General features: G+C 41.0%; 1 protein-coding gene across 1 annotated transcript in view; it reads right to left on the bottom strand.

Moving 5' to 3' along the window:
- Nucleotides 1–7668, bottom strand: part of ARHGEF3 (Rho guanine nucleotide exchange factor 3) — a 160890-nt gene extending 153222 nt beyond the window's left edge. The window contains exon 1 of the mRNA XM_020799904.3: nucleotides 7487–7668. Within this exon, the coding sequence (XP_020655563.2) occupies nucleotides 7487–7521 (35 nt within the window). The 5' untranslated portion in view covers nucleotides 7522–7668. The remainder of the gene's footprint in view (nucleotides 1–7486) is intronic.
- Nucleotides 7669–25248: the final 17580 nt, after the last annotated feature.

Here is a 25248-nt window from a genome sequence, read left to right as displayed (position 1 = left end):
TGGAGATTGTCACAATGAGCTCCTAAACTTATAAATTTATCACTGCATCACTGGCTACCAAGAGCCTTTAAGCAGGGAATCTGATTTTCCTCTGAGATTAAAAATTGGAGTAAAATATTTATGTCAGAGATTTAAGAGAAAATAAATGATAAACAAGAAGAGTTATACTTGTTTAATAAATGAATAAACTGAATACATTTTATGCCTCATTTTGTCAGCTATTTTCCTAACCAAGGCTAGCACAATTTGCCTTTTGTTTTTATTTCTGAATATGTGCCAGAACAGTTGGTGTCTGCAGGAGTATGCCCCAATGTTATGCAAAGTAGAAGGAACAGGGTTGAAAAGCAGCATTCAGATCTAACTCATTAGTATAGTATTAACTTTATAACACTATGTTTAAACATTGTTTGAAGCATACTGTGAAGTATAAGCAATTCAGTTTCAGTCCTGTTCTTTTAAGAGTACATTGCAAACCAATTAATAAAACACCACAAAACATTACTAGCCATAACTACACATAGAGTGCTGTATTTAAGGGGGGCTTTCCTAGAAGGTGCCTCTGTATTAAAGCTTGTAAAAAAAAACTTGCTTTCAGAAAAAAATACTGTTAAATTAAAAAATCAATCTATAAATTACACCACCGAAGAAACAAGTTGCCGTTTTATTGATCCTGCTCCTCCTGCATTAAAAGTATACTGATATGCAGACATAATCAGAAAGGCAAACAAGACAATCATATAGCAAATCAAGCCCAAACTATCTCTGGAGGAAAAAATGATGAAACTGAGGCTGTCATGTCTGGACACATCATGAGAAGACTGTCACAATCCCCATGTGGCCGCTGCTTGTTTCAACAAACTAGGCACTCACACTAGGTGCCCCTCAGTTGCCACCAGTGGATTACATCAACATTACCTATTATTAATAATCGAGGTCCAAGCCATGTGTCATTTTAAAATAACCAAACAAATTGTTTTTGTTACAAATGTAGATAATTCAAGCAATGTTGTTAACTCTTAACAAACATCCTCCTTCATCCACTCTGAAACACCACTTTCCCACCCAAACTCCCAAAACCTCTTCAACTCTTAACTCCCTATCTAAACTCCCTCTCCTCTTGCTCTTATATCTCGCAACTCCACCCCTTCAGCACTCCCATTAGTCTATGCAGATAGCATATGAATATTCATGACCTGAGCAGATGCCACAATGACATTTGCTACAAAAGACAATAGTACAGAGAAGAGTTGAAGACAGCTGGAAGAGAAGACCATATATGGGATGGATTTATTTCATAAAGGAAATCACAACCTTGAGTTTAACAAGAGCAGAGCAGAATTGTTGAGGACAGGGAATTTGGGAGATTGATCATGCATAGAGTTGCCATAGGTTGAAGGTAACTTGACAGTATGTAAAAAAAAAAAAAAAAAGCATTTCCTGAATTATTTTTACATCTCTTCCCAAACAAATATAGTGCACAATATACTAAACTATAGGCATGTTGTTCTCGACATTTCAATAATTAGAAGAATGAAGGTAAAGAAACATGCTAGAGACCTGTCTAACAAGTGAATACAAACTGAGTATAAATGCTTTAGAAACATAATAACTGGAAGATATGTTCTATTATCAGGATGCAAAATATTCTAGAGATAAGGAAGAACAAAAAGAGAAGATATCAGACAAGATATGTAATCTTGATTTTAGTTAAGCATGACTAAAACAAAAGAAAGATGAGGAATATAGAGAGATGGTATTCTGCACATAATCACTTACAAACAAGCAAAAATAAATGTACACAGATGCCTAAAAGAATAAAGTGGGTGAGACAGAAGAACCTAGATAAAATGAGATACAATGGCTAAAATGTTGTTTCTTAGCATAGTTGGAACTAGAATAGGTCTAATCATAATAACTGAATATTTAGTGAGTCATCTCTTCCATAGGACCCATCAATTTAATGCACCTCTTCTAACCACAACTTACTATGCTAAACAACAGGACTTCAGCCAATAACAGTTACAGTGGGATCTTGACTTGCGAACTTAATCCGTATTGGAAGGTGGTTCGCAAGTCAAAAAGTTCGCAGGTCAAAATCTGCATTCCCATAGGAATGCATTGAAAACCATTGTAATCCGTATCTGCTCTTTTCCGTCCATAGAAACTAATGGGAAGCTGCTATTCCACCTTCTGCCACTAGAGGGGGATATTTTGTTTCTTTTTTTTCTTAGGTACAGTGTATTCATTCATTCATTCATTCACTCACTCACTCACACCACCCCATTTGTGCACTGCAGTATTCTGGACATATAAAACAGTGCAGTAACAGAAACTAAACAAAATATAAAAAACCAACGACAGTAACAAAAACACCATTAAGCCCTGAAAGGCACCGTGTATCAGAGCAGTACTACAAGAGCAAAAAGTCAAGAAAGGCAGCCTTTGAGGGACTCTCAAAACAGATGCATCTTCAGCAGCCTCTTAAAACTAGGGAAGGAAGGAACTAGGCGTAGCTCTCCTGGGAGGCAATTCCAAAGAGTTGGTGCCACTGCCTAGAAGGCCAGACCTCTTGTTGGAGATTTACTGGCCTCCTTCAGCATAGCCACCTGGAGGAGCACAGCTGAGAGAATCTGGGGGCATGGGAGGATGACCTTAGGGAGAGACATTCCAACAAGTAATGAGGTCCCAGACTGTGAAGGTCCTTGTAGGTAAGCATCAAATCTTTGAATTTGATCTGGGACACGACCAGTAACCAGTGTAGGTGAGCCAGGACTGGGGAGATGTGATCAAATCTATTTATACCTGCCACCAGTCTGGTGGTGCATTCTGGACCCACTGTGGTTGCTGGGTCAGTCACAAGGGAAACCCCACATAGATAGCATTAGTCAATCCTGGAGCTCACCAACACATAAACCAAGGTCCTGAGGACTTCCTCATCTAAGTAGGGGTGGAAACAAGCTCTCAGTTTAATAGAGGAAAGAAGCTGAAGAAAGACAGAGGAGTGAGATACAACAGTACTAATATAATCAAGCACAAACAAAGTAATACAATTAAGCAGAATTTGCTTTTTCAATTGATACTACAAAGCTCAGTGATATTCAAGATTTGGGAATCAGGATTAGCTATAGCAGAAATAAAAGAATCAAAGGATTAAGGTAAGAAAGAAGTTTCAAAATACAAATGTGTGAAAGGGGCGAAATACTGAGTAGGAGAGAAAAATCCTGAGTAAAAACACTGTACAGTACTGAGTAAGAGAGAAAAATCCTAAAAACTAAGTATTAAAATTAATCTATATTGTAAAAAAAAGATATGAAAATGGAACTACAGTCAGAGAGAGATTTGTTAAAGGTGCTATTGTTGTTGGGAATAGAAAGACATAGCTCTGGATTATCAATATAAAAATATGATTGTAAGTACTGTAGTTGCTAAAAAGTGTAAGGGAAAACAGAAGGCATAACAAGTAAGGCAAAAGGAGCCAAGAAATACATCTAATGGATTTCTCAACAGAAATAAGAAGGGGAGGAACCAGTAACAAAACACAGTATAGAGATACAAAGATGGGAAAACACTCCTGCTTAATTTTTGCACGTTATCAGCTACAAGATAAGTAGTAGTTACAGGAAGCACAGACAAGGTGGGGGAGGAATGTCTTTAGTACTGTCACTTGACAATAGAACAGTATTATAATACTAGTGAAGTAAAAGGTACACATTTGGAAAAGATTGTGAGAAAGGTCATTAGCCACATTTTCCAAAAATGTTAAGACCCAACTATTTTTCATGCAAGTATTTCATTGATATTAACAGCTTCCACCATATGTCCTAAACCAGCTGTTTCCTGACCTTCCTTGGCCTTAAACACACACTCCTTTTTGTTAGTACATCGGTTACTCTAGAAACTCTTGCTGATGCAAAGTAATTCAGTTGTCTGTAGTAGATTTAGTACCTCTTTAATGGGTGAAACAAAATGAAGAGACTTGTGTCACCTTAAACATGAAAACATTAAATTATGGCATACAATTTTGCAGACTAGAGCCCACTTCAACATATGCATGAATGTTAAATCACTTGGCAGATTGCTATCATGGGTGCTTCCCTGAGGCTATTATTGGGGGTCAGTGAAAACTGAAATGCATACAGGTACAGTACAAACATTACTTTTTTTGGTTGTTCTGGGTTTTTCGGGCTCTTTGGCCGTGTTCTGAAGGTTGTTCTTCCTGACGTTTCGCCAGTCTCTGATGCAAAGTAGTTCAGTTTTCTGTAGTAGATTTAGTACCTGGCGAAACGTCAGGAAGAACAGCCTTCAGAACATGGCCAAGAGCCGGAAAAACCCAGAACAACCATTAGATCCCGGCCGTGAAAGCCTTAGCGAATATATTTCTTTTTGTGTTTACTACAATGCCCAGAACCCTGCAGCCAGCATAACCAGGAGCTATAACTCCAGTTCTGGGAGTTATAACAAAGAATTCCAACCTCTAGCCCATGATCAAACACAAGACAAACATATTTATGTTTATTCAAAAGAACAGAAATAAATCACAATTCACCTCAGAACTGGCAATATTCAAAAAAATGCCAGAAGATTATTATAGCTTCCCAAAACACTTTTTTTCTGAGTTCAAGGTGGATATCCTTGAACAAAAGAACTTCCAGGATTTACAGGATGCCAAACAGCTAAACAATAATTTGTTACCATTTCCAGCTCTACCTTCCATGCCTTGAATAGGGAAAAAAGCTTTTTATTGCACTGTGAAGAAATGCAGTACCAAACTACTTCCAATTTAGGTTTGAGGCCTAAGGCATTGGGAGGGAGTACCATATTTTTCTATTTGTAAGACAACCCCCCCCCCCATTTTTCTAACCCCAAAATTAAGAAAACCTAGCTTTGAGAATTGAGCCTCTGGGCTCAGAACGCTTGGACATTAGGAGTCCCTGTTGCATCAAAGCCTACAGGCTCCACCTGCAATGAGGTGTGTTCCAATTGGTTTGTTCAGCATCAGCTGATGTCAATTCCGTAAGTCTCCTGACTGTAGGAAGCTATGTCTCCTGATTGGAGGCAGCTAAGCCTTGTGATTGAAAGCTATTTACAGAGGCAAGGTACAGGCAGTGTTGTTCTCTCTGTGTTCTCAGCTTGCTTCTGTATAAGACAGCCCTAGTGTAATGGTTTTTTGAAAAAGTAGCATCTTATACACAGAAAATATGATAGGCTGATATCAATTAGAGAAACAATGTTGTCATGGTAAGAACCTCCAGAACAACAAAGCTGGAAAGAACCTATGGATCATTGAGTTGAACCCCTGTCAGGAAGGCACAGTAAGGAATCAAACTCCCATCCTCTGGCTCCACACCCAGATGCCTAAGCCATTAAGCAGTTAATTTCAATATATCAATATAAGTTTGTAATTGACAGTCATGCTGTCACTCTGTGTGAATCAAGTCTGCGTTGTCCATTAAGCATTCTATAACACCATCACTGAAGCTATGCTTTTTGTCTGGCAAGAATGGTATCTCATTGACTTAACAAAGAACATTCAGAAGGAGCAAAATGGTAAACCCCTCAAATTCAAAAATATTTTTGTCAGTGTTAATTTCCTCATTTTACCTACCTATGTACTGACACCAGTTGTTTTGCAAAACCATATTTTATGGTATAATTACTGGGCACGCCCTTCAACAAGAGAGAGAAGATAGAATAACTACATACAATACCTAGGGCTCCTGAGACATGCTATCTCATTTTTCACAAATTCTCACACAAAGCCACGGTACTGCTATATCTTGAATGTGACATTTAGTCAAACAGCCATTAAAGTAGAATCCCCTATCCACAGGATCATTATCTGCTGGTTCACCTATATGCTGCCTGAAAATATTAAATAAAACCTCCAGGGTGTACTTTCTAAAAAACCGACCGCTAGAGGGAGCCAGAGACCATGCAATGTATAGTGTTCTATACTTCCACGTTTTTCTGCATGGAAGGGGCTTGGAACTGATCCCCGCGGATACCGCGGTCCTACTGTATTATCTAGGTACAAAACAGAGACATTTTTAAATAATAGTTCCTCTTGGATGTTTAAGCAGAACTAAAACCTAGTACTGTTGAGTTACTGATGACTCTACAGAATATAGCTGTTAATAGCCGAACCCCAGGGATGTGGTGGCGCTGTGCCAGTGGTCCCCAACCTTGGGCCTCCAGATGTTCTTGGACTTCAACTCCCAGAAATCCTGGCCAGCAGAAGTGGTGGTGAAGGCTTCTGGGAGCTGTAGTCCAAGAACATTTGGAGGCCCAAGGTTGGGGACCACTGGGTTAAACCACAGAAGCCTTTGTGCTGTAAGGTAGATCTTCAGCTGTAAGATCGAATCCACGCGACGGAGTGAGCGCCCGCCGCTTGTCCCAGCTCCCAACAACCTAGTGGTTCGAAAGCATGCAAATACGAGTAGATAAATAGGGACCACCTCAGTGGGAAGGCAACAGGGTTCCGTGTCCAAGTCTGGCCACGTGACCACAGAAGATTGTCTTCGGACAAACGCTGGCTCTATGGCTTGGAAACCTAGAGTCAAACACGACTGGACAAAAATTCTCAAGGGGAACTTTTACCTTTACCTTTACCCGAACCTCACATATGTTTCCTCAGAAGTAAACAACACTAAATTCACAGGGCTTGTTGTCATATTGTCTGTGCATGACTATGTATCCTGAAGCAAAATTGTATCATTATGTGACAGAGATCCCTTAACCCTATCAAGTATTTTTCAGTCAACTTAGAAGCATCAAAAAGTACCCGCAAGAGGAAACTAGACAAACCGGTGGAAGCGCCTGCCTGCCTTCCAGAGACTGAACTCAAAGAGACCCCCTCGCAGGCACAAAACCCCACGTGACCCTTTTTAAACTCTGTGCAGCTGCAGCCTCGCAAGGAAGGCAAAACTCTTCCTGCACATTGCAGGTACTGTATTCAGCGGAAGCAGTTTCAACCCCAGTTGGCAGTTCACGATGGCGGGATTGCTGATGCTGCCTAAAACCCGCATCCCAGGCATTTAGAAATTCTCCTCTCCCAGGAGAAAAATAACGGGCATTTCTGAGGACACCGCCACCGTACGAGGGGAAACCCTGCCTCCCTCTTGGTGGTGGTGGTGGTGGTGGTGTTCAACAGAAGCGTCTCCCCGGCTGGGCTGAGTCGGTGTGACTTTTCCAAACTTCCCAAGCTCGGCAGACCTCGGCGGGGTTTGGAGGGTGTGTGTTCCTGGGAGCCCTGAGGGAGGCAGAGACGCTTCCGTTGGGGGCGTTTTTTTCAAAATGCCTCTTTTTCACTTTTCTTTCAGCCGCCCTGACTTTCTCCTCAAGCAAAGCCAGTCCAATAATCCTTCCCGAGGGTTCACCTGACAGGCAGCGGCGCCCCCGCCCCCGTCTCCCGGTTCAAATCTCGGGAAGGGCGCCCGCGCCTATCGCCGCGCCAAGGTGTGTGTGTGGGGGGGTGTCCGTGGCTTACCTGACGCTGCCTGGCTCGCCTTCGGTCCCCTGCATGGAAGCTCTGGAGTGGCGAGGCGGCGAGAGGCGAGGCTCTTCCGGCGCCCTCAGCGCCCCCCCCTCGCAGCTGCGGCCCAGCGAGCGACGCGGGACACGGTGGAGCCCCGGCGTGAGGGGCCACTTTCCCTCCCGTCAGGCGGAAAAGAGCACTCGCCCTTCGTGGGGGGAATGGCGACCGGGAGGGTGGCTGGTGGCAAAAAAAAAAAAAAAAAGGACGCAGCGGTAGCTCCTCTTCGCCAGGCGGGAAGCCGGAGCGGGCGGGGGGGGGGGGAGGAGAGGGCGGCCTCCCCACGGGGCGCCACAAAATAATATCAATAAAAGTCTCTCTTCCCCCCCCCTTCGCCCGCCGCTCCTCCCGCAGTTGAGGCTCCGCCCTTTTTTTTGGCTCCGGTCTTCGGACGTAACCGTCCCGCGGTTTGAAACCGTCGGGATGGCGGCCACGGGGGGACCCACTCGCCCGTGGGAAGGCGCTCAGGCGTGCTTGGTCAGTGAGAAAAGGGTTTCTCTGGAGAGAGTCGGGTGGGTGGAGTTCCACACCCCGAAAGGGCCGACTCTAGGCGGGAAGGCCGGTTCTACCTGACGGGGGAGGGCTTGGGAACGCTTCCACGGGCTTTGTGCCCGTGGCAACTGTCCCGATTTGTTTGGGTCCGACATTTTCTTTCTCGACCTGTCTCGGTTCAGGCGTTCGTGTTATTGGCGCGCGCGCACACACACACACCAACTCTTTAGAATAATGCTGTTTTCCGAACGAAAGATTTACTTATAGAAAAATCTATTACGATGTGTCAGGGTTTAGTTTCTGGAAAGAGGAGCCGCCAGCAACCCCGGAAGTCGCGGCGTCTTAGAATCAGAGCCTTCTTTCCTTCTGCTCTCAGAGTAAGGGGGTGGTGGTTGTGTTCGCTTTAAGCTGGAGAGAGTGGACTGTCCTCCGAGCATGTTAAGTTTCCTTGCGCCTGTCCCAGGATCAGGAATCGGACCATCGAATACTGTATAAGCTCTACAGCTGAGCTTGCTATAGCCTCTCTCAACCCTCAAATCGAAGTTACAGCAACAGTTAGGCATCCTTCAGTCTCCAGAGACTAGGGTACAAATCGTGCTCTGCATGGATAGGGTTGCCAGATGTCAGGCAAAAGGAGGACATGTCCTCCTTTTTAGCCTAATGGCCTCCCTCAGGCAGGCAAAGATAAAAATCTTTAAAATGTCAGGCTTTTGTATATTTTATGTTATAATTTTGGATGGGAGGGGGAGAGGTGGAAGGACCCCCTTCCCCCTGGCTTTCCCCACCCCTACCTGCCCGCCCACTCCGGTATTATGAAAAAAGCCTCCATTGAATTTATTTTTATTTTTTAACATGACTGTTTTTTGGTTGGTTCACTAAGAGACATTTATTGGCAGCTATTGTAATAAAATTGTATTGATTGTGGGTTTAATCTGGAACGATTCAAATGAAACATTCAATATGTCCTCCTTTGTCCTCCTTTTTGTCTTTCTATGTCCTCCTTTTAGTACCCGCGTATCTGGCAACCCTATGCATGGAAGACTTGGAACAGCATCTAGTGTGGCTGAGAAGGCCAATTCGAGAGTGGCAATCCCTTTCCGTGTTGTTTCGACGCTGTATGTGAAGCTGGAGTTTTCTCTCCAGAGCACAAAGCCTGGGTAAAATAATATAAAAAGAAGAACAATCTTGTACAACCTGTAAATCTTATCAATTTAGTTCACACAGATCTCCCCTAGTTTACAACCCATTTCATCACACTGAAATACATTTTGTAGTCTTCAAGGTGTCAAAATACTTTTGCTTGTTCTTTGTCTTTATTGTACTGTATCAGACCAACGCAGCCACCTCTGACAATTCCAAGTTGCCCTTAGGTATCGGGAACAACAGGCCATGATTTAATGATTGATTCTGGTAGCCCTCATTGTAGTCATTGCCAAACTGCTGCAATATCGTAAAACGTTTATGAATTCTGATTGGTTGCCCACAATACCAACCCTACAGTGCTGGCAAACAGTACAGGAAAAATCAAATGTAAGTTTAACAAAGAAAGGGGGCTTTTCTCTCCTGGCTATATGCAATGATTGGCTTGTTTCAGAATAAAAGGCTGACATCTTCACCCCAGCATTTTGGGGTGAGCTGCCCTTCTGGTCACAAGCCACCTGTTATTCACCAGTTCCAAAGATGAAGGAAAACATTTTAGAACATATCAGACAAAAAAATGAGACAAAATCATTATGGCACCTTAAAAGACTATTGCATTTTAACATGAGTTTTTGTGCGTGAAGTCCACTTCCTCAGACTTCAACCACAAAAGCTCACATTCAAATATAGCAGTCTTTAAGGTGCCACAATATTTGTCTTTTTGTTTTGTTATTTTCTAATACACTTGCACAGACTAACACAGAATGTAGTTTGAAAAGTACACCCAAGAATAAAGGGATCGTGGGTTTTTCCATCTGTTTGGCCGTGTTCTTAAGGTTGTTCCTCCTAACCAGAGGTGGGATTCAGCAGGTTCTCACCTATTCTATAGAACCGCTTCCTAAATGTACTATTGGTTCTTAGAACCGTTTGTTGGCCTGAGATGAATGAAGGAGGAGGGCCCAGGTGACCAGCGATGAGCGAGGGGGAGGGGGCATAATTAACTGCCTCCCTTCCCACTCCACACTGAGCCGTCTGCGGTGGGATATGGGTGAGAGAGATAAAGCCCTGGAAAGAGCAGAGGTGTCACTGGGGGAAAAGGGGGGAGGATGAGTCCTTGATGTCACTGGAGGAAAGCCCATGGCCTCGAGGCAGAGGGGGGGTGTGATTGACAAGGCATGAGGGCAGGACACAGAGGGAAAAAGTTTTGGGGTGAGACCGCTTCAATCAAACAAACAACCGTCCTCGTTTTACTATGATTTTTTTCAAGTTAAAGGTACCACATAAGACTGTTGCTCTGCCTAGAAACAGTTTTTTTTAAAATCCCAGAGAATATCCAATGCATGAACCAGTGACAGTCTCACTGATCCACGCAAGCAAGGTATGCAATAGAAAAGTCACTCACACCACAAAGAGATGAAACCTCCAAGCCTCATTTAGAGTAACAAAGAACTCTTCCTCCTGCCCCAAAACTGACAATTTTGGGAGACAAATGGCACACAGAGATGGCCCACTCTGTTAGAAGGAGGAAGACAGCTATCAGTATTTTAACACTAGTAAGACTTACTATTCTTGAAGGCCATATATCCAGGGCCAAGAAAGGAAAACACATAAACATATCAATAGATAAGGGGAATTGAAACTCTTCTCTCCAGACATTCAGACGCATCTTGACCACAGGTCAACATTGGGGGTGGGTGGGGGCCGGAGGGACTCCGAGGGGGAGGGACCATCATGAGAAGGCAACATTCTCCAGAAAAGACATACATGAGAGCATACTAATCAAGCATTTGTTGATATTGGCTGTTGTGGGTTTTTCGGGCTCTTTGGCAATGTTCTGGACCGATTGAGGTGGTGGGGTTGAGGTGGAGTGGCAACAGATTGAAAAGAGACCATACCTTCCAAGCCAGAAGGAAGCGGGGGGGGGGGGAGAAGAACTCCTCAACAGGTGTGCAAAGGCAGCCTCCAGGTAACAACAAGCAGGGCTATCAGTCATTTCAGGAGCAGGAAAGGGGATGGAAGCAATTTTTACTGGTGAGCTATAGGGTGAAATAGGAGGTAAAGGGAAGGAGAGATGTGTCAGCTCTCTGTCAAACCTGGTCATAAGCACCCACTGTGAGGTGTGTGTTTGTTTGTGTGTGTGTGTTTGGCACATGCCCATGGTGAGGTTAACAGCAGCGGCATGCCCAAACAGATACACTTATCCAGATATCTTAATCATGTGAGAAGTAGTTGTGATGATAAGCAATAGGGAGACCACTGTAGAAGAAACTCTCATCGGATCCCACTGTCCTGGGCATTTATTTATTTATTTATTTATTTATTTATTTATTTATTTATTTATTTATTTATTTATTTATTTATTTGCTTGCCATTCGGGCATAGAACCTGTTGTTAATTTATTTGAATCCCACCACTGCTCCTAACGTTTTGCCAGTCTCTGTGGCCGGCATCTTCAGAGGACAGGAGTCAGAACTCTGTCTGTGTTCTGTTGCAGTTTGTTGTATAGAGTATTTATAGCTGTGGGATCAGCTTTTGTCCTTTTCGGGAGATTGGGTGATTATGGTAATCAGCGTGTTTTTGTTGTGGGTGTATTGTTGTGATAAGGGGAGAGATGATCTGTCACTGTGATTGGGGGGTGTCGTTAGCTGGTCTTTTGTGTGCAGTGATCACTGGTCCTTGTGGCCGGGTAGAGTTCGTTGACCTTTTGCAGGCTGTATTTTTCAGTGCTAGGAGCCAGGCTTTGTTGAGTTTTAAACTTTCTTCTTTTTTGTTGAAGCTCTGTTGGTGTTTGCAGATTTCAATGGCTTCCCTGTGCAGTCTAATATAATGATTGCTGGTGTTGTCCAGTACTTCAGTATTTTGAAATAGAATTTCATGTACATCATGTTCAGCTACTGCCGAAAAATAGGCAATAGCTGAACATGCCCTAAAACAAGCTGGACATGAAATGGAAGAAAAACCTTAAGAACATGGCCAAACACCCCGGAAAACCCACAACAACCATCGGATCCCGGCCATGAAAGCCTTTGAGAATACAATATAGGGGTCCCTTTCCTGACAAGTTATATGAAATTGTCAGTGTTATGATTATGGTGGAAATAACCAGGCACTTTCTAGTACTACATTCTTAACAGGAACCAGGGGTGTTTAAAAATCTATAGAGAAATGCCCAACTCAGGTGGTGGAGTATGTGCAGTAAATCACACACACCTCTGCCAGGAAGACCAGTCATTGCTGTTCTGGAAGGTTTCATTGAATGTTCTCTGAATGTTGCAGCAAATAGAGCAGCAAAAGAGCAGCTTCCCAAGCTCCTGAGTCCGGCATTGGCAGGATAAAGTCACATCAACTACATTTTTCTGCAGCAAAGAAACAGCTAACACAGCTCTCAAGTTCCTAGCCAGACCTCAAATGCCTTGTTCTGAGGAGTCGTCAGAGCATGTAATTTTGTGTGTTGTGGCCATGGATACTGCATGTGCCACCATACCTACAAAGATTTGCTCTGAGCAGAGACCCCTTAAAGCAAGGCATTTTGGTAGAGTCTGATGGGAAAGTTGAAGAGGAAGTGGCAATGCATAAAACAGGGCACTATCTTCCAACTTGACAAAGGGACCTTACTTGTACAAAGCTTCATGAAATTCTTTTGCCTGTAACCAGAATCACAGCAAATAAAACATTATTTGAAGATCAGAACAATACTCAGTTACAAGATTATTGAGCTTCTAGAAAAGATAAATCAACACTGACTGTTATTATATAACAGATACAAGTTTTAAACAAAAACCTAAGTATCTGTTAAATATCGGTACAGTGTGCATGCAGAGTGGCCTTGGCTGCCAGATGGGCAGTTAAAAATAAGTACTATTTCAGAAATCTGCACCTGGTTATAATATTGTATAAAATTCCACAGTATTGTTTCCAATGCCCTGATGACCATTGGAAATCACTGGAATGTGTGTTTCATCCCCTAGCGAATTATTTCTATTGCCAGGTTTCTTTATTTTGTTAATTGTTTGAATTCTTTGTTTTCAGTTCTTGCATCCCCTGGAATTGCAATGTAAATTATCTAGACGTTTATTTATTCTATTATTGTTATGCCTGTTGTTTTATGCTCAAGGTGTATGTATATTTGAATCTGAAAGTCCCACAAGATCTTAATTTAATTGTTTTCTGGCACCTACTCTACCTGATGTTCCCATGGATTCTTGGATCCTGGCAGATTATATTTTTTACATAGTGACCAGTGTGTTACTTTTGTTGCTCTGCTGTCCATTACTTTGTTGTTTGTCTGCATAATCTCTGGGCATTAACAGATGAGGTGTGACACAGTTTCATTTTTTTTTCTTGGCATAGTTGACATTTGCTATTTTCTCTAATTCCTCAAATATTAAGTTTCACGACATTAGTTTGAAGTGCTTGTTCCTCTGCAGAAGGGATAAAGCCTTTGGTTTATTTCTTGATGGTCCGAGTTTTAACCATGCCCATGTTAAGTTACTATGTTTTCCAACAATATTTCTCAGATATTGTCCATGCAATGGTTTCTTTTTCCAGCTGTTTAATTTATCTTCAGATTTCAGAGGTGGAGCGATGGAAGTGAAAGCAGAGGGAATCCTCGGGGCTCTGGGAACCCCTGTGTAAACTCTGGGTCAGCAGACACCCCCCCCAGCAGTGGAAGGGAGGGCAAGTTCTACAGGAGAGTGGGCTTGCAGCGAAGGAGGGCTGGAAAACTCCAAATTCAAACAGCAATCTGTCTTCATGAGAGTTTCCTTTCTCAAAGCATCTGGCACGAGAGAGGCCATGTCCTGGTGAATTAGCTGCCTAACTTCACCAAGTTGGGAAGTGTGAAGTTTTTTACCTGACTATATGAACTCTAAGTAACTGGCCTTTTATTTCTCATGAGCAAGTACAGCTCAAACTGGAGGAGGAGCTTCGTCTTGGTGAGGCTAGCAGCTCTCGGGAATAGCTCCCGGGGAAAGCTAGAACCACTTCGGTCTGGGACCCTTCCAGAAATGGGGGGGGGGCAAGGAAGAGTCAGGAGAGACCCTTCTGCAGCAGCTGGTGAGCCACAGAAGTTAGAAGATTGGGCATCAACTCGATTTGTCTTTCTTCTGGAAATTCACATCAGCACAGACGAAGATGGGCGCCATTTTTGGCAACTAGCCAAAGACAGCTCCGTTCGCCGAGAATAAGAAAACAGAAGCACGGCGAAAGTATACATCAAAGTAAGTGGAAGCCCTTGTTCTATGAAAAACCTCATTAAATGAAGAACAAGTGATTGTGTGCAAATTTATGACCAAATGAGATAAGGAGCGGCATTCCTAGCATTCCAGCTTTACCCAAGCTGAAGGTCGGGTTATTTCGAAAGGAACAGCCAGGCAGAAATAGCTCGTGTCTCCATTAAAGGAGGAAAAATAACTCTTGAAGAATCAACTGACGGGCCTTGAAAAAATAAATTCTGTTGCAAACTGTTCACTTTGGACCCCTTTTCCTCCGTGGTTATATATTTTTAGACTGTGTGAGACTCTGCTTTCCGTGAATAATATATTGCCGGGACTCTGCTAGATCTCCCTGTTCGGGGGAGGAGAAGGAAGTCTTTGGAAGTAAAAGGAAGAAACGGACTGTGAGCTGTGAACTGGGGGCTATGTGGTTTGAACTGAACTGGGATCTTGACAAATGACATTATAATAATAGAGTCTTGCCGGGTGAAGGTTAAAACAAACTTGGAGAAGAGAAAAGAAGGGGGAAAAAAAGAAGCAACCGGTCTGAAGATATTAGCGACTACAAAGACACTTGAGAGATTTATGTTTTAGATTCCATCTCTTACTTGAATGTACCTGCTATCTTATTGCTAATATGGTATAGTTGTAAGGTGAAATATTAGAAATATTGGATGTGTACTGGGGTAAAGGGGAGAGGGAATTTTAAGTGAAAATAGTGGAACAGAAAATGGAACCTCCCCCTGAGAAAAATACAGATCGGTGGCTAGACTGGAAAACTTCTTTTCAGATGTCACTGTTGCAAAAATTTATGCAGGTAAATTATTATATTGACCAGATGGAAGACGTGATTGGAGGCTCTAGGGGAGGGAAGGTAGCAGAGGTTAAATTACACCAAAAAGAGATCTCAGAACCGGCTGTATTGATGAAGATATCAGATAATATACAAGGGATGGAGGACCACCCAGTAAGAGATGTAGCGATTGAGGTTGAAAAGCAAACTTTGAATGATGTTGTTTCCCCCTTTAAAATATGGAAGAAAAAAGAGTCGCAGAAACAAAACAAGCACAGGGAGGAAAGGGGAGGGGAGAGCAGGATTTATATTATTTTGGGTCTGCTGAGTGCATTCTCAAGAAAAAAGGAGGGTGAAAGAGGGGATATATTTCACAATTGGCCTTGGTGTTCTGATGCTGTGGGAATAACATAGATTTAAGCTGTATTACACGTATAAATTGAAAACTAAAGAGGTTAATACATAGACAAAATAGTCAAAAGAAGAAGAAGAAAAAGAAGAAGATGAACCTTTATTGGAACATGAATAGATTAGATGTTTATATATTTGATATGTAAGATTGAATGATTATGCATTTGATGTTTTCTTATTCTCAAAACCCTTTTTCCATCCCCCCCCACTGCCCTTTGCCTTTTGTATTCCTTCCCCATTACCCAATAGTTTTGAAAATAAAATTAAAAAATTAAAAAAAAAAAAAGCAAGTACAGCTCAAACTGAAGCTGCTGATTTAGGAGCAGAGAAGAAATAAACAAAGCGCTGGAGGAGCAATTAAGAAAATAAAAGACAGAAAAAATAACAAAAAGCCAGCTAAATTGGGGCAATTAAGAGACAAATTGGTTGTTACTTAACCTCTCTTTGAAATCTAATGGAGAACTTTATTTTCTAAATGGTTTTGTTACTGTATCTCTGAAACACTGGCTAATTTTTATTTCTGTCACTTTCTCATCTCCTTGTCCTCCCTCAATGGCACATATAGACCCATAATATTAGATGTTTAAGAATATTTGAGTTCTTAGAGTGTTTAACAGAGGCACTTGGGGAGAATCTGGGTGTTTATATACAAAAGGGGGGGGAACCCCCCAAGAGGCCTTGCTGTGATCTGCGATTGGTGGCTGAATTTGGATTTACAGTTGGATGTGTTAAGTAAGAGTCGGGGGGGTGTTGTTTGTAAGTCAAGGCTCCGTTCACAAGTCAAATCAAAATTTTGCAAATGGAGGTGTTCATAAGTTGAAATGTTTGTATGTAGGGCTGTTCGTAAGTTGAGGCACCACTGTATAGGTGGTGGATACGTGACAGAGTAAAATGATTTTGGAGATAGATAAAAAAAGATATATAAGAAATCACATAAGTATATATAACATTTAAACTAGAAATGCTCTTGCTGAATATAATACCAGAAAACTGAAAAATGTTTTATGATTGAGCCCAGAAACAAATATGAGTAGAGAATATAACATATGTTATAGATTTTAATATTGTAACACAGTTAAGGAGTCAAGATTATACTAGATATTGTACTACTGTAAACACTTCCCTATGTGTTTGTTTTGTATGGTGTATTCTTCCTTCCTCCCCCCCATACCTGTGTTCCTCTGATTGTTGTCTGCTTGTTCGTTATATAATAAAATTATAATTATAAGGGGGGGAAGAAAAAATCTTCAAATTTCTGTTTCTCATTATTCATTTTTGTTGATTATTATTATTTTGTTATTATGATCGAGCTGGTTCGCAATTACCTGTGATTGCCCCAAAATGTGGCAAACCAGTCCATTCCCAAAGCAGATCAAAATACATGACGAAGTGCCATCTGATTACACCCTCAGACTTGGTAGGACAGGTATGAAGGAATAAGAAAAGATCCTTAAGCATGAGGATCTACTGTTGGAGACCACGGTTAAAAATCATGTAGATTAAAATATTCCTGATTGCCATGTAAGGCTGTGAATATTTATATCATTTCAATGTGGTTTTTCTCTTTTTAAAAGCAGACTGATATTAGTATTGTAATGGAGTGATTTTTAACTTGTTTTAATTGTATATAGTGATGCAACACATTTAATTTTATTTCAATTTTTGTAATTTTATTGTATTTTAGTTTTCTAATATTTTTAACTATACTGTAAGCTACATTGGTCCTAGTTCTGGAAAAGGTGGCATATAAGTTAAATACGCATAAGGCAGATATTGTAACTAATGGCAGTTATGGGCCCAGAATATGGACTTGTAGGACAAGTGAGTTACTGGGTAATGTTGAAGAGATGATTACAGGAAAAAGAGGGAGGGCAATCAGATTGCCTGCAATAACAAGGAAAAGAGTGGATGAGGGGTCCAGAGAAAGATCAGAGCAGTACTTTCGGAAGTAGCTAAACAATCCCCCCCAAAAAACTGTTAGAAGTATATAAAATTTTAAGGATAGATGGATGGATGGTGAAATAAGATTACTACTGATTTTTTTAAAAAAGAAATTGCTGCTCCCACTGCTTTAAAACATAAGCCAATATAAAATGCTATGTGGAAAATTAGGGTAGACATAAAAACTATTTGTACAAAGGCAGAAAAATCACTGAAATATATGAGTAAATCTAATGTGTTAGCTTTTAATGGTTTTATTGAAGCTCTCGTTTTACTTCCCACCAATAATTATTGCATGCTGTAACAGTGCTATCCTAAAAAGACACCATGGCTTCCTTTTTCAGTTAACTCTTTCAACCACTCTTCGGCATACTTGCAAGAGCTGTAATAAAAGATAATCAGCTTCCTCTTGCTATGACTAATGTGGTTTTATTAGAACGTTCATGGGTGTCAGTAGACTATGAGATGTGCAGGGCAATCTTAAACACATTTATTTGAAAGGCTTACTGACTTCAGTGTTTTCAGAGTGGTAGCTGTGTTAGTCTATGCAAGTGTGGCAGACAAGACGTGGACTTGATCCATAAAAGCTCACATTGAAATATAGCAGTTAGTCTTTAAGATACCACATATTTTTTGGTCTTTTTTATTTTGCTTTTTTTGTCTTATATGAATGCAGTGTGACATGCTTTCAGTTTATATAAAAGAATGCATATTTCAGGTTGTTAAAAATGTTCTTGTATTTTTCCACTGTGGTGGGATTTAACTAAATAAGGTGATTTCCCCCAACACCTGTATTTTTATTTATTTATTTATTTATTTTATTTTATATCCCGCCTATCTAGTCAATAGACCACTCTAGGCGGCTCACAACAGGGGTACAACAATAACTAAAAATGAAATTACAAAGAAGAAAACTTTCAACCATGAAATTATAAACTAAGAAAAAGAAAAAAGGAAAATCAGGATTAGCTAAGGGGGGGTGGGGGGAAGGCCTGCCGAAACATCATTGTCTTTAATTGCTTTTTAAAAATACCCAGCGAGGGGGCCGCGCGAATGTCCGGGGGAAGGTTATGACTTATGAGATGACTTATGTATGACTTATGAGATTCCTGCCAGATTCAACCATATGTCTTTTAAGTTCTAGCAGCATTTAAGAAAATAATACACCCTCTGTCTGTTTATGAAATTCAGTTCCTGCAGTTAACATAAAGTCCTTCAGGGGGAAAAATAGTCCGAGATAAAAGATATCTGAGGATGACTGAATGTGAATCATAGGGTTAAAAACAGTAGTAAGTCACAACTAGAGTAGGTGAATCAACAACTATCTAATTGATTCAGTGGGACTACTCTAGTTGTGAGCCTCCCATGTAATAATTTCAATCATCAGGAAGCTACTGGGGGCTGTTCTGTTGGAGAGGGAAGTTGTTGATTACCAACAGTCACTGCTGCCAATGAAGTCATCCTGGCAGCAGTGATTATTGGTAATTAAAGACTCCTGCCATCCTACAGCTGGTTTCTCAAGAATGAATACACTCTTGAGCTGAAAGAAATAAAGTTATGTATTTCTCCAATCAAAGGGGGGCAGGGATGGAAATAAACCATAAGCAATCCCTTGGATCAAGGAATTGGCTTCATATACAGGTGTTCAGTGTACACCATTCCTCCCACAGAGCCTATAAAGCTATGGTTTCCAACCTTACAACTCCCAGAAATTCTGGTCAGCACAGCTAACAGTGAAGGCTTCTTGGTGTTTTAGTCCAAGAACACCTGGGGACCCACATTTGGGAACCATTGCTATATAGCAGGGGGTCTCCAAACTTTTCACATCATATATTTTCCATTTTTGCGGTCTGAAAGAATGTGTGCATGCACGGGCTGGATAAAAAGGCAAGGTGGGCCAGATGTGGCCCATGGGTCGTAGTTTGGAGACCCCTGTTATAGAGGAAGCAGTCTCTGGGTGCAGAACTTTACATCCACTGGCAGTCTTAGTCTAATGATCATAAATAAATGGCAAGTGGGAAGAGGGTACAATACCCTTTCCTGAAATCCACTAGAAGGCCAGCATCAGGCAAAGTGCAAGCCAAACAAACCATCCAGCTTGCTCACTACTAATTCTGTCCTTTGCTGTGTAGTTATTCAGGTGAAGCCAGTGTCCAAGCCACATCTGGAATTAGTGGTCAAATTTGGACTTAGTTTATGGTTTTATATGAAAATCACCAACTAGTATATTTATTCCAAGTAATAAACAGTCTGCTAAAATTTGCCTCTCATTGCCAGGTTCCTATAATACATTTGCCACAGCATTTGCATACAAAAGTAATTTGCATTTTGCTCAGCTTAGTAGTCAGCAGCATGAATATAAGGTGTTCCAGACATTGCACATTCTAGTTCTATCCTGCCCTGTTCTATTTGGATGAATTTAATTTACCTCCTTTAATACGGACACAGTCTTTGACTCTTGTATGACATTGGAATGTAACCTTCTCCATCATCATAGGCATCCTTCAGTCTATGGTAATGTGCTCTGTATGGAGGACTTGGAACAGCATCTAGTGTTTCAACGCTGTACGCAAAGCTGGAGTGTCCTCTCCAGGGCACGAAGGCTGGGTAGAATAATATGGAGGATAGGCATCAATACTACCAAATTCTGAGGATTTTTTTTTGCACTCTATGAAGGCTCATGTCATGCAGGCATAGAAAAAAATGCACAGGTGTGGAGAGTAATAGCTGACTGGATAGCTCATTGGTTTAGGTATCTGACTGTGGCGTCAGAGGTTGGGAGTTCAATTCCCCACTGTGCCTCCCCTGAGTACAGCCAGCCTGTCACCTTGGGCAAGCTGCACAGTCTCAGGGCACCCACAAAAGAAGGGAACAGTAAACCACTTCTGAGTATTCTATACCTGGAAAACCCTGGAAAGGGTTGCCATAAGTCAGAATTGACTTGATGGACAGAGTGATGCAGAAATTAACATCTCAAATCCCTTTGCAGCTGAAAATTTGGAAGGTCCTATACAAAAAAATGTACACAGACTTTCATCTGATGTAAGCCACATCAAGGAATTACAGTTATGTGCAAACTATAATTTATTTTTTTGCATATCTTATGTTACTAAGAAAGGATCAAATAAACAATGTATATGTTTACAAAAACTTTTATCTAATTGAAAAAGTACAACAAAGTTAGAAGTTTTGTTTCATTTTATTTTGACAACAGTGTCTAAAATTATGGCAACATACAAGCTAAATGTATCCAAATTTCAGCATTGTCAAGAGCAAATATTCATGTAAATAAACATGAAAACTATATTTACTTAAGTGTTGACCCATGTATATATCTTGCAGTTTTCAATTTATTCACACAAGAATTACAAACATTAAAATGCTGTTATCTCCTTATCTGTCTAATCTAAAAATTCATAAGGGACTATGTTACCTCTGTTCATTTGTTAGTAACATCACTAAAATAATAGTAACCTAATTTCTAAAATGTGTCTTAACATTTTTGGTTTACAGGAGGCTTTATTGCTGACCTTTAAGGTAGGGGCATAATGATTTAGAAAGGAGGGCAATTTTTGGTGTTTCCTCCTGCCTGCTGTCACTCCCTGAAAATCTGCTCTGGAGGGCTGGGGCACCACCACCACCCTGGATAGTGTGGTAGATGGCACAGGAGGCTATGGGGGTAGAGAGAATAGTCAAAAATGACCTTCATCCAGCAAAAGCCTCTATTGCATCTCGGCTACTTCAATAGAAGGGACACTCTGTATCCAGCCCAGTATCCTCAAGTCCCAAATATATGATTGGCACAATCCAGACAAACATTATGTAATTTCCTTGGGAAAGTGAAGTATATAGGACTAAATCCCCATGTTAATCCAAACTAAGTTAGACCCACTGAATCAACAGAAACGTAATTCTGCTTCAGTGAGATTAACACGTAGATTTAAGCCAAATTCAACTTGTGCCTGTTAAAAGTTTTAAGTGCTGAACTTGGACTGAATCATATGCAACAAACAGTTTCTGGACAAAGTAGTCCATATACATTTCTAGGCAGAGGGCATCTCCTCTGCTAATTGTACAGATTCTAACTAGTTCTCAGTGAATACTGTCCCTTGTCAGAATTTAGACATAATCAACCCAATACTGAACCTTTGGCACAATGTTTCCAGAAAAGAAGGAAAAAATCAGAATAAAGAATGGAGATACAGAATTTGCCATAAAAGCATGGAAAAATTATTTTGTAGAATGATTTCATCATATTTTAATGAAAATAAACTTGAGCTTATGTCCTAAGTTTATCTTCCAGGGAGAGGGTTTCAGTTTCAGCAGGAACATGTTAGACCTGAGAATGTGAGTAAAACTACTTGCTGGAAGTGATCAGTGACTCAGGCCACCACACCAAAGGCAGAGAAGCATCTGAGAAGCCCACATTCATGGATACAGGATGAGAAGGTGCCTGCTCCATGTGCACAACTAATCTATATAAATGTAATGCATGGCCCTTGCTTTTTCCCCCTTAGCATGCTTTCTTACTTCTTATAGTTGGCAGGTGCAATAGCCACAATCTAAAATATCATAAAGCATGCCTAACTCTGCATAGGATTGTGGCCAGTAAGTAGAACAAAAAGAAGATAATTCAAGCTCAAGACAATTTAACAGCCTGGCTGTTTCTCTTTAGAATGGCATCATGCTTTTACTGGGTTGGAACCCCTGCAGAACAGTAGTAAATGAAGGGAAACAAATTACTTTTTTAAGATATTATATACTTATGTTCGGTTTCAAGCATGTTTATTCTTTGAGATACCAAGTCATCCTGCACTTTTCTAATGTGCAAGTGAATTCTGACAGTTACATCCAACAGTGTAACCCAACTACAATAGATCCACTGAACCAATAGGGTTGTTAAGTTGACATTTAATTGGCATAAACAATAGGATTTAGCCGTGAATGTTCAGACTTGCCTCTAATTCTTGTACACGCCTCCATTATTGCACAAACTGGGGTGGGGTTAGGGAGGTCGGTATGTAGCAGCAGAAAGTCATTCATTCCCTTTAATTAAAGGGAATTAGTGTTTCTCATAAATGCTCGGTTTACTTGTCTTGCAAACTCTTTTAAGTATAATGCATGCTGACTGAATTAGCAGACAATGTGAAGATGGTGCTGTTTTGCTTTTGTTGATTTGGCAAAAGTTACATATCCTTCTATAATACAATGGAAGAGAGGAAGATGCTTTGCTGTCATGGGTTTAAAATGCTTTTTTAATTCAGAAATACTAACATTTATGCCAGTTTCATAGTGTCTCAGGAAAGAATTATAACCACTTTTTTTGGAAAGAAAATTGCTAGCTCAGAAGAATCTCTAAAGTCATGTTGATCTGTGAGGAGAAAAAAGTACAGTGGGGTCTTGACTTACGAACTTAATCCGTATTGGAAGGCAGTTCTCAGGTCGAAAAGTTCTTAAGTCGAATCTGCATTTCCCATAGGAATGCATTGAAAACCATTTAATCCGTATCTGCTCTTTTCGTCCATAGAAACTAATGGGAAGCTGCTATTCCGCCTTCTGCCACTAGAAGGGGATATTTTTCCTTTTTTCCTTTTAACCTAACATGACTTAGCTATTTAAAAAAGGAAAAAAAGAGTTCGTAACTCGAATCTAAGTTCGTAAGTCGAGTCCATATATTCCTATCAAAGCGGTTCGTAAGTCGAAACGTTCGTGTGTCGAGCCGTTCATAAGTCGAGACCCCACTGTAATTCAGAATCTCCAGTTGGGAAGTACATTACAATGATCCACAATGTCACAAAGTAGTATGCAGACCTATGAATTCTTAAACATTGAAGAACTTGAAAACTGGCAATTTTATGACAATGTGCAAGTTTTCAAGTTCTGTCTAACGGACCAGTTCTCAAGTTTCCTCTATGGACCAGCGTGGTAATCTTTGCTTTTTCTGTGCTTTGGGGGAGGACTGCATTTAGCCTCCAACAGTGGAATTTAATACCAGATGAACAGACATTTGCGTCCAAATAACAGAACAGTTTTCTTCCAACCAAAATTAACTTTTGGCTTTGCAAATATTGGCACTGCCAAATTCCTCTAATGCTACCCCTGCCTACCCTGGTACAGTCAGCCTTTATAAATTTAGAGAATAGTCAGTAATTGTTTTTTGTCTCAGAATCTCAGGTTTAATCTGACACCTGCATCACTTAGCCATTACAGTGGTGCCTCACACAACGATGTTAATTGGTTCCAAAAAAATCAAAGTTGTGTGAAACATCGTTCTGTGAAACACCATTTCTCATAGGAATGCATTGAAAACCGGTTAATCTGTTCCAATTGGAACGGATTGCCATCGTTCAGTGAAAATCTCCATAGGAAACATCGTTGAGTGAAACAATGTTTCCTATATTGGAATGTATTGAAGCCGACTCAATACATTTCAATGCCTTTGCGAAGTCCTTTTTCGCTCCTGTAAAAGTGTCTTACAATGTTTGGACGCTGTTTTAAATGATTGCAATGGTTAGTCCACCTCCTGAAACCTATGCAAACTGATTTTGGTGTTGTTCTGACACTTCGTTAATTTATGATGATTTTTTGTTTTTTCCATTGGAAACCATTAGACAGACCATCCAATGGTTTCCAATGGAGAAAATTCAAAAAATCATCATAAATTAACGAAGTGTCAGAACAACACCAAAATCAGTTTGCGTAGGTTTCAGGAGGTGGACTAACCATTGCAATCATTTAAAACAGCTTCCAAACATTGTAAGACACTTTTACAGGAGCAAAAAGGGAGATCGTTGTGTGAAAATCCCCCATAGGAAACATCGCTGTGTGAGGCAGCAAATTTAACAGAAAAAGGCACCGTTGTGTGAATTCATCGTTGTGTGAGGCACTCGTTGTGCGAGGCACCACTGTATTAATTAGTTCAGTCTGTAATCTTCATCTTGAGACAGCATCTTAAAAGTCCTCGTTTCTGGCCTTATTTCTGTACATTTTAATTGTCATCCCTATCCTATATTTTGGAGCACATAGCCTGACTAAAGTGTTTCACATAATTCAAAAGTCTGCGTACGCAGACCAACATTTTGGTTGCCAAGCCCTTACAACAATATTGCCTACCAGCTGTACGCTTAGGAGAGCAATCTGAAGAGAAGAACCATTGACTCCTTCCTCCCAGGTGTTCCTTGGAAAGGGCTCTAAATGTGTACTTTCATGCGGGAGGAATAAAAAAATTACTAGGGAGACAGAATTGAAAAAGGAGTTAGCAAGAAAAGGGTTCAGCACTTTCTCTCCTGAAATTACTAAAGTAACTAGAAGAAAAAAGTAATGCGGTCATTCCTTGACCTTAAAACCTGTAGAGCAGTGCTTCCCAACCTAGCTGGGATGTTTTTGAACTACAATCCTCAGAATTCCTGGTCAGCACAGCTAGCGGTGAAGGCATATGGGAGTTTTGGTCCAAGAACATTGGGAACCATTGCTGTAGAGCAGGGGTGTCAAACACAAGGCCCGCGGGCCAAATCCGGCCCGCCAGACCTCGTCTGATGGCCCGCGGAGCCGCCGCCAGCCTTCAACTACGGCAAAAACAAAAGCAAGATAAAAGGGCTGCTGCTGCTCCCGCCTCTCTCCCTCCTCCGCTGCTGCTGCTGCGCCTTTCTCTCTCTCTCTCTCTCTCTCTCTCTCTCTCCCTTTTCTCCGAGCTGGGCTAGGAGGGGCTGTTTTGCATCCCTTCATGT

The sequence above is a fragment of the Pogona vitticeps genome, chromosome 2, assembly GCF_051106095.1.
Source record: "Pogona vitticeps strain Pit_001003342236 chromosome 2, PviZW2.1, whole genome shotgun sequence".
Lineage (NCBI taxonomy): Eukaryota > Metazoa > Chordata > Lepidosauria > Squamata > Agamidae > Pogona > Pogona vitticeps.
The sequence above is the reverse complement of the archived record's forward strand: the minus strand, read 5'-3'. Positions and strand labels throughout refer to the sequence as shown.